At 35.5% G+C, this 14061-nt stretch overlaps 1 protein-coding gene across 1 annotated transcript in view; it reads right to left on the bottom strand.

Moving 5' to 3' along the window:
• Window positions 1-13277, bottom strand: part of LOC111058667 (mediator of RNA polymerase II transcription subunit 15-like) — a 29034-nt gene extending 15757 nt beyond the window's left edge. Inside the window, 1 exon segment of the mRNA XM_039420096.1 lies at window positions 13152-13277. Within this exon segment, the coding sequence (XP_039276030.1) occupies window positions 13152-13169 (18 nt within the window). The 5' untranslated portion in view covers window positions 13170-13277.
• Window positions 13278-14061: the final 784 nt, after the last annotated feature.

Raw genomic sequence — 14061 nt, 5'->3', positions numbered from 1 at the left:
TTTTCTCAGCTTTTCTGCGTTTCCTCACCTTTTTCAATAATTGATAGAAATATATTTTAAAAAAATCAGTACACAGGTTTAGCTGAGGTGGAAGAATTTTGTTTGCCAAAGATACGCCGATATAGTAACAGGTGTTTTTCGAGATCAAATTGACATAATACGTTCAAATTCGGTACAGAGGTTCCGCTGAGGTCTACATGCAGGCGAGCGAAGCGAGCCCGCTGATCTCATTTTTGGACAATCCAGTCGGGGGTCCAGAATTCGGTACAGAGGTTCCGCTGAGGTCTATATGCAGGCGAGCGAAGCGAGCCCGCTGATCTCATTTTTGGACGATCCAGTCGGGGGTCCAGGGGGAGGAGCCCCCTGGCTAGACGGATATGGCGAGCGAAGCGAGCCTGACGGCTAGTATTAGAGTAAAAATCAGACTAGAATTATTCATCATAAATCAGCTGACAAGTGATTACACAGATGTGTGAAGAAGCCGGTCTATTGCTGTATTTGCATAAGGTCTATAGTTTCAATCAGATACTTGTTGATGAGAATACTGCGTGAGGTCTACTGTTCACAAAACTACTAGTATTAGTTCAAAATCATACTAGCAGAACAATATAATACCATGTTCAGATAATAATCAATATTGATCATCAATATTAATGTAATAAGGCTTTGAAAAGAGCATCAAGTGATCTGTGAATTTTATGTTAGATCAGTTGGTTTGTTTTACTCCAAGGTATATTTATGTGAGGAGCTATCATGTGTTATCATTACCGAACACTGAATTTTTACTTTCCTTGCCCTATTACCATAGGTGAGGAAAGTATTGCTTTCTGAAAAAATTAAGGTACCCCAATTTCCAAATTTCTATACGTTTCAAGGTCCCCTGAGTCCAAAAATGTGGTTTTTGGGTATTGGTCTGTATGTGTGCGTGTGTGTTGTGTGTGTGTGTGTTGTGTGTGTGTGTGTGTGTGTGTGTGTGTGTGTGTGTGTGTGTGTGTGTGTGTGTGTGTGTGTGTGTGTGTGTGTGTGTGTGTGTGTGTGTGTATGAGTGTATGTGCGTCTGTGTACACGATATCTCATCTCCCAATTAGCGGAATAATTTGAAATTTGGAACTTAAGGTCCTTACACTATAAGGATCCGACACGAACAATTTCGATCAAATGCAATACAAGATGGCGGCTAAAATGGCGAAAATGTTGTTAAAAACAAGGTTTTTCGCGATTTTCTCAAAAATGGCTTGAACGATTTTGATCAAATTTATACCTAATATAGTCATTGATAAGCTCTATCAATTGCCACAAGTCCCTTATCTGTAAAAATTTCAGGAGTTCCGCCCCATCTATGCAAAGTTTGATTTTAGATTCCTAATTATCAGGCTTCTGATACAGTTTAATCAAAAAAATTCAAGTGGAAAAGATTGTGCATGAAAATCTCTACAATTAATGTTCAGTAACATTTTCACTTAAAATTGAAAATAAGCTCGGAATTCGAGAAAATGTGATTATTCAATTGCAAACTGTTGGCAACTGTTGATTCTATTAAATAATTCACTATGAAGAGATAGCAGACCTCGTGTGTCTCCAGCGTTATTGTCCTGTCACCAGCTGGCTTGGATCATTGAATAGTAGACTTGAGTGATGCGTGTGAACACTAGCGACAGGTGATTAATTTTCATAACGGCAAGGAAAGTTGTGTGAGTGCACCACACCAGATTTTCTTGTAACACGTTCTTGAATACTATCAACAAATCATTGTTTTTGATATGTCGCTACTCTTGATGAAATATATATCCTCTGTACCCTTTATTAATCATTTTTAGTGGAGAGTAGAACGTGTCCTTGTCCTTTCCAATTCAAATTGCAAGAATTCATGAGTATTTTTCTGGAGGAGATCCATCAATCTCTGTTCGAGCTTGCCTAGCCTTCACTGTTAGTTTGTGACACACCAATGAGCAGTTATCTAATAACAAGTTGCATATTTTAAATGACTTTCGTCGACATTTATAATATTTTCACTCCAGCCCAAAGTTGAGAAAGTGAGTAGATTTCGATCTTTCTCACGCGATGAGTCAAACTTAAACTATTAGTTCTAAGTCGGAACGCGAGAATTTTGAGCAACTTTCGTTTTTCTCGCTTGTAAAAATTGATTATCAATGGATAGAAGAGGTCGATTCTTTCGAATAGCTTCTTCCTCGTAAATCACATTTTTCATCTAATGCGAACATGTGAATGTGAAGAATAAATTTCCCAATTCAGATAGAAACTTGCTTTTTATAAACAAGAGGTAGCGTATTTCACTACACGAACTTGATATTCATCAGAGTACCTATCTTATTCCTATTCAAATTCGTATGGATCGTGTATTAGTAGGATCATTGGATCCTAGTTATACGGTCTAGTTGAATATTCAGGAAAGGGTTTCCAATATTCTAAAATAAAAATAACGAACGTTATCTTTGCAAGTGAATAGGTCTATTCGGAATCACTCACATCACTTTCTAAGCGTTTCTCGCATTTTCCACGTCGATCTATGATTGATTCTGTTAACACCTAACATTTATTTTGGACATTTTAAATACCGCACCGGCACCGGTACTGAATTTCGATCCCAAAACTATATATCACGTACTGATCCCTTGAAAAACCATAAGTCAAAGACAACAAAGACGAAAGAAATTTGAAGAAGGAATTTGTAACCTTGAGTTGAAAAGTACATACTTTTGAAAGTCTCTAAATAAATAAAAGTTCGATAAAGTAAATAGTATATCCATTTCGAGTATTCAATCCAATTTGAAACTACTAGTTAGTTTCCTAGTTGGAGTACGGAATTTTTATTGTAAAAAGGATAGAAAGTACGGTAAGTAATTACAGTTGGAACTTCTTCAATACAGAATTCACAACTTTTTCTCTTAGTCGAAAACAATAGAATTGTGAATGAAAGGAGAACATTTTACTCCGCTATCCCTGCGAGTATTTATAGAATATAGAGTACAGTATGGTACTGTGTGTTGTTACTTTCAATGAAATCGAGACCGCGATATTTTCCTTTCTTCTATCGAAAAATACTTTCTAATTTCAATATTTTGAAACTCATTTACATAAAGAATTGAAACACGGAACAATAATTGTACTGAGCCTCTGGTGACAAGTGTCTGAAGTAAATATTTTGAAGATAACTGTACTTATCAGAATCATTTGCGTAGGTAGGCTAATAGTCAGTTTCTCTTTCAAGTGAAACATTTAGCTCACATAAAGATAAGACTACAGCATACTTTTGGAGAATTGGCAAACCTTCAAAGTTTTATTCATGAGCTGTTCTTTGGAAATGGAAGATTAATTTTCTTAATAATTGTTGAATTATGCATGAAAGTCAAGTTATTGATTAGATGAATACGTTAAGATTTGTATAGGAAATGCGAGATGTTTATAGAAAATTCAACTTCCATATAAATGCTAGACAGAAGATTCCTCCCAATTGTATTGAGAATAAATTTTTGGCAAAGTAGAGACCTGTTTCTTTTCAAACTGATTTTTCAAAATATATCTTATGCTTATGTTTTACAAGGCTTTAGGGTGAAGGCGAGAAGGATTCCTTCCTCTAAAATTTTGTTCGGAGAAGCCTGAGACTAATCCACGCCAACTTGCCTTATACAGTAATGAGAATAGCCTCTCTGTTATTTGAAGTATTTCAACTACGTATTTAGGAGCAGGAAATGTTATTACTTCAAATTTTCTTCCCAAAACCTATTTTCTAACCAGTACAGTTTTGTGAATGCCTACATCCAGAATTATCACTCTATAATAGGCTATAGCATCCAAGTATAATTTCTGAGTTGCGATCCAAATAGACATAATAAAACTGTGGACCAGGAGAAAAATGTAGCTCGACCCAAATTCCATAAATAGGTGATATCGATTTCGCGACCTCTTACGCTCTTCTCAAATAACTTGGCAAGACCTCTCTCACTAGCGGTTGTCCCAAATACACAAGGAAGTTGAGTGAGAAAATAATATCTTCATACGATATTTGCAGCTTAATTCGCGGAGCTACTATGTCGTCAGAGAAACGGAAGATAGGACGACAAACTCAATGAGTTATGCAGTAGCATTAACGGCGAACGAATTAATTTTTAGTACCGCTTTCTCTTCAGGATTGAAGCTGATTATGCAAAGATGTCATCATTATTGATTTACTGTTGATCGAATACGTGAATGACCATCAACGATTGATCGTTGCAAAAATTCAATGAGAATCCAACTCCTACTTCCTGATTATGTTGTCTTGAAGTATGCAGTATTGCAGAGGCTAATGTATTGACTATTTACCCCTCCTCCCACCCGTCAATGATTCTATTCGCAAGCACATTAGTTTCAAGCCGAAGTTGTGAAGTGGCATTCGCTCGTCTACAACAAATGCTGTCTCAAGCACCAGGAATCCAGGAATTATCTATCTGTCATGCTGGCGAAAGACATAATATTATTATCCATAAAAATTGAGATGAATCAAAGCGATTGCATAACTTTTATTCTTGAATTGAAATCATGCAATTCGATTATATTGTTGTGTCATTTCGATTTAATTCTATCGGAGAGTGATATTTGGTAATTGCAGCTGCATGCTTATAATAAAAATTATTGGTTATTCTATCAGACGTCATCACAGAGCAATTCCAAAAAATAAAAATTTCAGCAATGTATCATATTTTGGATTTAATTTGTTTGAAGAAATTACTTTTCAAATGTATAAATCTTATTAATAGAGATCAATATAAATTGCCACATCACTCTAAGCTATAATAATAATTAAGAGAGAATCGATGATGTGGCGGAATAACATTTAGACCCCACTCTAAGAAGGGAGATCCACCCCTATTCTATTTTTATAATGACTGAACTTTATCAGGGAAATTGGTATTTTTACTCTAATTCATAGTATTCTATACTCAATATGTTCAATAATGTACTGTGGAGTAATATTTTTGGAGTAAGAGAGTTTCATGAGGCATTAGTTGGAAACAATAAATCATAACAATTGATCAAAATCTTAAATGCTTCGAACATTCAAACAAATGCTTTGAACCAGAGAGTGTCTTTCCAATTCATTCAAGCTTTCTTTACTTACTCTGATAATTTAAAGCTTCAAAATCAAATAAATTCAATTTATAATAATAAATTTAAATTTAGTGGGCTCGAAGCCCACCTAAAACTGTAGTTACGCTCATTTCTCGTAATTTCTTCAACAGGTCTAGGGCTCAAAAGAGTCCTAGCTTTGAGTACCGTGTCAACTTTCACTAGAATAAATAAATTTCCACCAAGCTTCCTTGATGCATAGATTGATAAAATTGAAATCAGTTTTTACTTATTTTCAAGTCTATAATAGGTAATAATTATCATCATCAAGATAACAAACAATTGGTTATAAGAATCTGAAATTCAGATAGCAATAGCAATTATCTCTACCTACCAGACAGACACATTCGCCTATATTCTACAGAGATAACAGGAAAACGGTTTGAAGTCGACTACTTCGACGCGGAAGGTCAAGATCGTGAGAAAAGTAGTCGTCTTGTCAACACGGGAAAAAACTCGCCGTCGATTCTGATTGGCAGTTGGAAGCATAGAGAATGCAATCAGTGCCAAATCGAGAAAAACAGAAACTAAAACAACCAATTCAGGTTCATGGGATGGGCATAGCAAACAGCAACGGCAACATAAATAAATACTGGAGCACTGTCCTCCGTATAACAACGCTCTGAGAGGTCAGTTACTATGGAAATAACTGGATTGACACCACCGGGCCAGGCCGAGTCACATATCATAGCTATAGATTTCACTGATTAAACCGATTAGGCTGCACTGTGACTGAGGTGATGGATATTCTTCGATCTGAAGTATCAAGCTTGATATTTTTACACTTGATTTAGGAATATGGCGAATCTTTCACATTATGACATGAATGGTGTAGATATTGTCAAACTCAACTACTGTATATACTACACTCTCATCTTCCAGATTCTGAAACTATTTCTTGGATGACACATACACTATATCATACATTTTTTTTCATTTATTTCATATTATAAACTATAAACAAAAATCCACACATTCATACAAAAATTCAGATGTTAGGCCTAGTTTTTCAAGCACTATTAGAATAACCTAACATTGATTTGAGTGAACATTGAATTATTGATTGGATTAAGTGCTGACTAACGTGAAATCCTCCAATTCGAATATACGTCTGATTAGCCAGTGATCAATGATTTTCCCTACTAATAAGTTCCAGAATTTGGTTCCTATATTTTCACACAATAATGATCTATATGAAAAAGGATGAAAAGCTGATTATAAATTGATGAAATTTTCAATGAGACTCAAAATGTAGTTTACCCGTAGGTTGACATAGGAGCCACGACAATGGAGAATCTATAATAGACTAGAAAAAAACAACTCATGAAAACGCGTTGTTTATTATTCACGCTTGAGCCAGTAGCCTCGGTCTTGTTAACTTCTGAAAAGATCACTTTATCCAAGTATTTCATTCATTTGCTCATTCCCATGATTTTCAAGTATCGTATTATCAACACAATGACCTTATTTCCATGAACTACATGCCTATACCAAAATGTTTGATTCAATATTTTTACGAAATGGGTAATCACCCTAAATTAGCTTCACGAATTGCTACGCATTTGCAACACTATGCATATTGATCTTACCAGTACTATATATTTCGCATTACTGAACTGTTCGGTTTATCAATATTGATAATAATACGAGGTTTTCAAGCCAACAAAATTTATGGTATTGTCCGCAAAAAATTGAATAGGTAATGCTATTGCGTTATCGAAAGCAAATTCGTCATACGAACAATCTCTACATATTCAGGGGATAACATTTAGTATTGAAATAGACTGTACTTGTGATTAGTGGTCTTGGTCTTGTCATTGTGGTCATTCATGCAAGTTTTGAACTGCAGATAGAAAATTTGAGAGGACAAAGATTTAAGAAACACACAGCAATTTTTGAAGCACATTGAATATAACTAAGAAGTACCTAATTCGATTATTCTATAAGTAATACGTTATCCTACTCTTCTATCATAGGTATCAATGAGTGCGTTCTGTGGTAAGACCTGGACAGAATACACTCTGAAATCACTTATGTTCTCATTGAATTGTCTTGAAAATATCCAAATTTGAAAATGTAAATGTATTCAAGGAGCGAATAAATTACTGGAGCAGCCTCGGTCCATACATGCATTGTACGAAATAATGATTTTTATTCCAAATTCGAAATAATCAAGAGAATATTAAAACATCATGGATGAAGCCTATGGAATGAATCTAAATTAACGTAACACAACAGTCGCACTTGAGAATTGAATTAACTAATATTGTAATACGATTGTATTATTAATATAAACTATTTGGAATAGGGTACGGCCTTTAATGCTTTTCCTATTCAACTGTAGTAGAATTCAATTTACTGGAAACAATAAAGAGAAATGAGAAGGAGATGAGAGCAATGAAAAAATACGATGAAGTAAGGAAAAGGAAAGAAGAAAAAATGCAGGCCAATCAAAATGAAAATCATGATAACGTTCTTGTGATCCATATGCTCCCACAATCAATAGATCTCACCCGTTTATAGTGAGATTCACTTCCAATACTCAGCATTCGTTATAAATAACATGATGCTTCCAATCCAACCAATGATGACATTTTGAAACGAATCTTACTACAATGTGTTACATGCTCTACAGAAACTGAAAAATGTATGCAAATGAAGTAGACATCACTGGCACTCTCATTTTGTGACAAAATCTGTCAACAATGACACAAAGGCGGCTTCTCGGGCCGATCCATCCAATCAATAGAATTCCTCTACAGGAAATAATGAATATTCAATAGAGAAATTGTATTTGTTGAGCTACATATCCGTATTCTACATCCCTATATTGAAGCATGAGGAAATACCAATTACTTACTGAAATACTTTTGACACAGGATTCTTTGGAAGATTCAGGACTAAATGCTGCCTTGCAGAATATTTTCTATGATTGATAAAATCATCAATAATATTGCATTAGTAGATTGATGTAGAAATTTATGTACAACAAAAATATGAAACGAAATTATTATTTGAATCGGATGGCGGATGATCCGAAGATATTGATCGTCTACCGAACGGGATTTGAACCTGTGATGAACTTGGTACAGGCTATCAGTCCGGAAGTTGACGAGTGAAGAGAGATAGCTGGTTCAAATTATTCTGCGGTTGAATGCATAATTTACATGAAACGGACCTGGAAGGTGAAGCTTGACAGCGGAGTCAACCGCAAATTAAGGCTGCTTTTTCATTACAATGACCACAGAAGTTAGGTGAATAGAGGAGAATAGTTCAAAAATCAGCTTATGACAAATGCTTTTGAGGATGAGAATAACTACGGATATTCGATAAGAGATAGTATTGGAATAAATGTATGGGACAGTAGAGGATAGGAAAGAGAGAGAGGAATAAGGGATTAGAAAGTAAGAAATGAGAGCAGTATGATGACAATGAAGAGCAAACGAAATAAGAAAAAGAAAAACGAGAGAAAAATAAAGAAGGAATATGAACAAGATGATAAAGATAGGTGAGAGAGGATAGGAGGAAAACTAAATTGTATTGAAAGTGTAAAGGGATAATTAAACCGCATAGTAAACGTGAGAAAAGAAAAGGGACAAGGTATGCAAGAGTGAAAAGGAGGTGCCAGAAAGCGCATGCAATAAAATGTGAACAAGAGTATGATGCGAAGCAGAAAGAAGTCGAACGAAAGGAGAAAGAAGAAAGTAGCCATGGAAAAGGATGACGAGAGGAATTTCCAGAATAGTTTCACTTTCATCAACAACGATAGTAACCTTTGACCCTGCAAAATGTTCCTGGCCAATAAAACAATCTCCTTCCTTTTTCATTCCAATCACTCTTTCTCTCTTTCATTGGGATCTTGCACACTTTTTCTAATATCTCCTTATCTCATCTTGCTCCACCAAACGTCAAGTCTATCAAATTAATTCTGTTCCGTTAGTAATTATTGAGGGATGAAGGTATTAAGCCTATATATACATAAGAAAAATACTGATAAGAAAAGGGAGATAAATGTTAGCCTAAGCCTGAAGCAATGGTACAGAGAAGAACCAGTCAGACAACACTCTCCTCAGAATGACGATCCTACATTTCTCTTCTTCTTCTTCTTCTTCTTCTTCTTCTTCTTCTTCTTCTTCTTCTTCTTCTTCTTCTTCTTCTTCTTCTTCTTCTTCTTCTTCTTCTTCTTCTTCTTCTTCTTCTTCTTCTTCTTCTTCTCCTCACCATCATCATCCTTATCAGACCAGTGCAGGAAATCGGAAGAATAACAAGAGAAAAATGCTGTCACCATTTCTAAAGGCATTTACCACAATTGCTGCACTGCTTGCTGTAGCTGCTGCTACACATCCATCTGTTCCGGCCAGGATGATTAGGATAGCAACTTATAGTGTCAAATCAATTCACAGCAATAATGCTGTGTTATTTGGTTTACTTGCTCGTAACCAGGGGCTACCTTAAAATTTCAATGGATAGATTTTGAATTTTCAAGAGGAGTATCATCTGAACTATAGAACATCAAGACTAAAGTGTGTTGTTTTGGGATTTTCGCTTCGTTATAGTCGCTGAAATCACACAAACTTCATAGACTTGGCCTTAGTCCCATTCAGCAGATTCAAAATTCGTACAGGTTAAAGTGTGTAGGCTGTATCGGATTCTGAATTCTCTTGTGGCTGTCGAAGAATCTGGAGAAATATTATGAGGAGTCTAAGCCTAAAGCTCAACAAGCCAGGATTTGTGTGTTTGCACGCTCATTCCAATTGCGAAAACTTGAAAAACATCGCCGTTCACATTGTGCTCAGTTCGATACTGAAGTGGACTGAGGAACCCACAGATTGTTTTCTAACGCAAAAAGCTGTAAATCAATACATCAAAATAATACATGAAGGCATAGTAGCAACAAACGAATACAATTGAAAGGGATTGCGATTAATTTCAGTGGAACAGTGGTCACTGAACACTGATGCTCCACGTGCTTGCACTAACTTGCAACTGACATAGATCGCTATTCACATGCCCATTCTCTTATCCAACACCCTAAGTTCATTTGATATTCATTTCAAAGCCAGTTTACTAACCAGGGCAGACTTTACACAATTTTTTAGGACTATCCAGAGGTTTTCTCAAGAATTCACATTATTTTCAGAATTTCCTTGGTCATCGACTTTGTTAAATTTTGGATATTCATATTGTATATTCATACCCAATAAATTTCTTTATGTTTTTTTTTTAATTTCGAGGAGAATTTTTTGTTATGTTTTCATTTCATTATTTCCGATATTGCCTTTGGTTACGCTCCTGGATTTAAAATTCTTAAGCATTCTCATCCAGTTTGTCATGAAGGCAGCTTTCAACCTTGTCGCCTCTCTCTAACTAATTCGATCCAATTGCCTGGACAGTAAATAACTGTATAAACTGATGTTGTTTCACAACATGTTTCATAAATTTGCTGAGACATTTCACTTGTAAAGAAAGATTGTACAATATTTATTTCATTAGGCATCTAAGCAAGCATGCGATGCAATACAACATGATGTACAACAAGCATGTCTGTTGTACCGGCTGTTGTACAGCCAGTCACATTCAGGAGTAAACGTGATCTCTTTATTATCAAACTGAAACGATCAAGGCATGTCCAGCGGATTAAGGTTCTAGAACAGGTAGAATCATTTTGAACGGAATGTTGTATCTTAATCCGTAGTATTTCAGGGGAATTTCGTGCCACGCTCTCCATCCATGAAGATGAGAATGAGAGAATGAAAAAAATGAACGAAGAAAGAAAATTTCACACGGAGAAATAATTATCTCCAACTTGACATTGTCTACAAGGAGAGGCATTCAGTGACTTTCTTGGTCCTTGAACACAACATGCGTTTAGTTATGTGTCTACTGTCTGGATTCTCACAATAGACAATAGAGGTAATGGCTACTTCTTTAATTGCTAGATTTTCCACTTGCTGACACTACACTTTAGACATTTTCGACTAGAAATATCTATAGGCTAACCATTTTCAACAAATCTCTACCGAACATTAGATTAGAATATTGGAATCACTCAAATCTAATCTAAATATCTCTATCAGGTTTAGGATTTGAACATTACAATGTTGGAAAGAAAAAATAGGCGCCAGCCAAAAACTTCTCTTTCTTTCTAAATTTAGTTAAACATTCATATTAAACATTGAAGGTATAAACGTCTATCAAGTAGTATCAACTAATTATTCCTATAAGTAACCTGTTGCCAACTGAAAATATGAGCAAAACGCTTTCAAAACTTACAGGTGATGAACAAAACAAATGATTTTATTTACAGTGTTGGAAGAAGATTTTTCATTTAGAAGTAATGCACGTTCTTTTTCCTGAGATACTGATTATTCACCAAGCCCGCTTTCCACAACTTCGATTACTACATTTGGATTGCATACTGACCTCAGGTGAAATGATAACAAATTCTAATGGGCATTAAGTAGACTACTCCACGATTTTTTCGCGACTAGTTCTCGAAGATTTAGTTCACCATGCAGCGCGAGTATATCTCTAATTTCTATCTTCGAGATAAATTAATAACTTTAGCCTGCAAGCATGATATGCTACTTCTCTGCTCAAATGCAGCTGATATGAATAGTTTGCTATTTTCTTAGCTGAAATTATAGTTATTATCCGGATCTGACAGCGGCTTTCTGTAACACAACTGGTATGATTGTGAGCTTTGGCTTCAAGCTATCTGCATGGTGCATTCACGCATATGCAATAAGGCACAGTTTCTCAAGATGTAAATCACTAGCTCCAAAGTTGAACTGTATTTCACCATATTAGGTTATCTAATACTTCATGAGTTCAAAAGAATGATTTGCATTTCGTACCAATTATAATGTATTCAATTACTTATGCATGGTGAACTCAAGAGGCATATGAAAGTATCAGTAGTTCTCTTTCATTGTTGGAATTTGTCTATTTATTAGCTCGAGATTAACATTATGCAATCCATATGTTTTCATTATATTGATTTTATTGAAGGGTAACATGATCCAAGAATCAGAGTTGTCCTCTAACATAGACTCCTTCATTCTTAATATCCACCTCAATTTTATACTTTTGTGATTGAGAAAAAGAGTTGCTAAAGGGGGCGGAAGATATTCACTGCTCGGGTCTATTCTTAACTTGCATTATTTAATTCTCCAGGTATAAAACGGTTTCTTCAAGTCAAGACATTACTGTTTTGAGAAATCTGATCTGGTCTGGTGCTTTACTTGACGTTTTTGTGAATATTTTTTCGAATTTTGAGTGAATAAATTCGGTTTGATTTTATTTGATTTCGTATACTGATTTGAGTGCTGAAATTATACTGAAATTGAACAATATTTTGATTGATAATTTCTCTACAAACTATACATTTTGAACTATCATTTTACATGAAATATTTGGATTTGTTGGAGTAGTATCGAGGAATCAACAGCTTTCAAGCCGAATGTGGGTACAGAATATGTTTGGGCCTTCAATGTGAATGATTTTGAATTCCTTTCAGTTTATATAGAATAGCATTTTGAAACTAATTGCCTCTTGCGCAGAACCGATTTAACGTGATGCCGTGTTAAACTTTTTGAAATTTCGTCACAATGTGAACTATTGGTGATCAATTGATACACGTCAAGTTGCACAAAAGCTCAGATTTTAGATTTAGATTTTAGGTTCAGATATCGGCAGCAGTGTGAAGCGAAAATCCCTTTGAATTATTTAGAAAAACATGGAGAAAAATCAATAACCCTAAAACAATTAATCCTACGGGCACAAGCCTGCCAACAACCAAACACTCGGAGCTTCATCAACAGCACTTAACCAACTATTGCGCGCATCCATCCAAAAGTGACGAATTCGACTGACCAAAGCACACTTGTTAATAAAAGCACTTCTCATCAAGAAAATTCCAAACCACACCAAATTTTGAACGGTAAAAAGATTATGATTTATGAACTTTATCACTATTATTAGTAGAACTGTAATAATTGTTAAAGTGGAAAACTCAAACTGACAATGGAGTGCCTTATCATGATGACATGGAGCAGTAGGACTCTGTGCGCTGCGCGGTCCACACTCAACTGAGGGACGGTTCAGACACCTGGAGAGAGCACCTCTCTCCAGGACACCACCTCTCACTCTCCTCTCCCCATCAAACGACTTATCACTCGTTCACACAACCCCTCTAACATATCACTCTCTCTCCTTCTTTGCCACAGTCTGTACTTCTCTCTTGCTCTCCTCAATTGTTTCATTTTTATAGCATAATCGTTGCAGACGTACATGCGTAACTAGCCTGGTTTCTGTTTGAAAGGATTTTCTCCTGATTATTATCAAGCGTCTTCAAAATGAAACAGTGAATGAACAGTGAACATTGGCTTGTCATTATTGATAAGAGCAATTGACTAACATTGTTTGAATATCGTATTTAATTCTTCAAGTACATTTTTCATTCATCTCACATTCTCACATCGTACATAATAAACTCTAGATACACTTTAAATAATTAATTCGAGTAATGTAGTTCTCATGCTCAATCACTACTGAAGATTACCATATATATTCTATAATTCAGGCTTTGAAAGTAAGAGCTTTGAAGGGCAGACAGAACCAATCAAAAATTTATATACTGAAATACGTTCCATCAATAACTTCATGAAAACACAGGAGGATTTAAGGAATCAAACGATTTACATTTCTCCTGATCTTTGTTTCAAAATATTCACCTGAAAAAATGAAATTTTTCTGGAAAACGCCATCAGATATCACTACATCAACGTTTGTACGATATCTGTGATGTCCAGTGACTCAAGTCCATGCAATGTACTTTTTGCAGTCGTTAGGAATGAGTGGCAGTTTTGTAGTTGGATTGAGTTTTGAGTCGAGGGTTTGTGTGGTTTCTATCTGACCTTTGGTCACCATTGC

Source organism: Nilaparvata lugens, chromosome 2, assembly GCF_014356525.2.
Source record: "Nilaparvata lugens isolate BPH chromosome 2, ASM1435652v1, whole genome shotgun sequence".
Taxonomy (NCBI): domain Eukaryota; kingdom Metazoa; phylum Arthropoda; class Insecta; order Hemiptera; family Delphacidae; genus Nilaparvata; species Nilaparvata lugens.
This window is presented reverse-complemented; position numbering and strand designations above follow the sequence as displayed.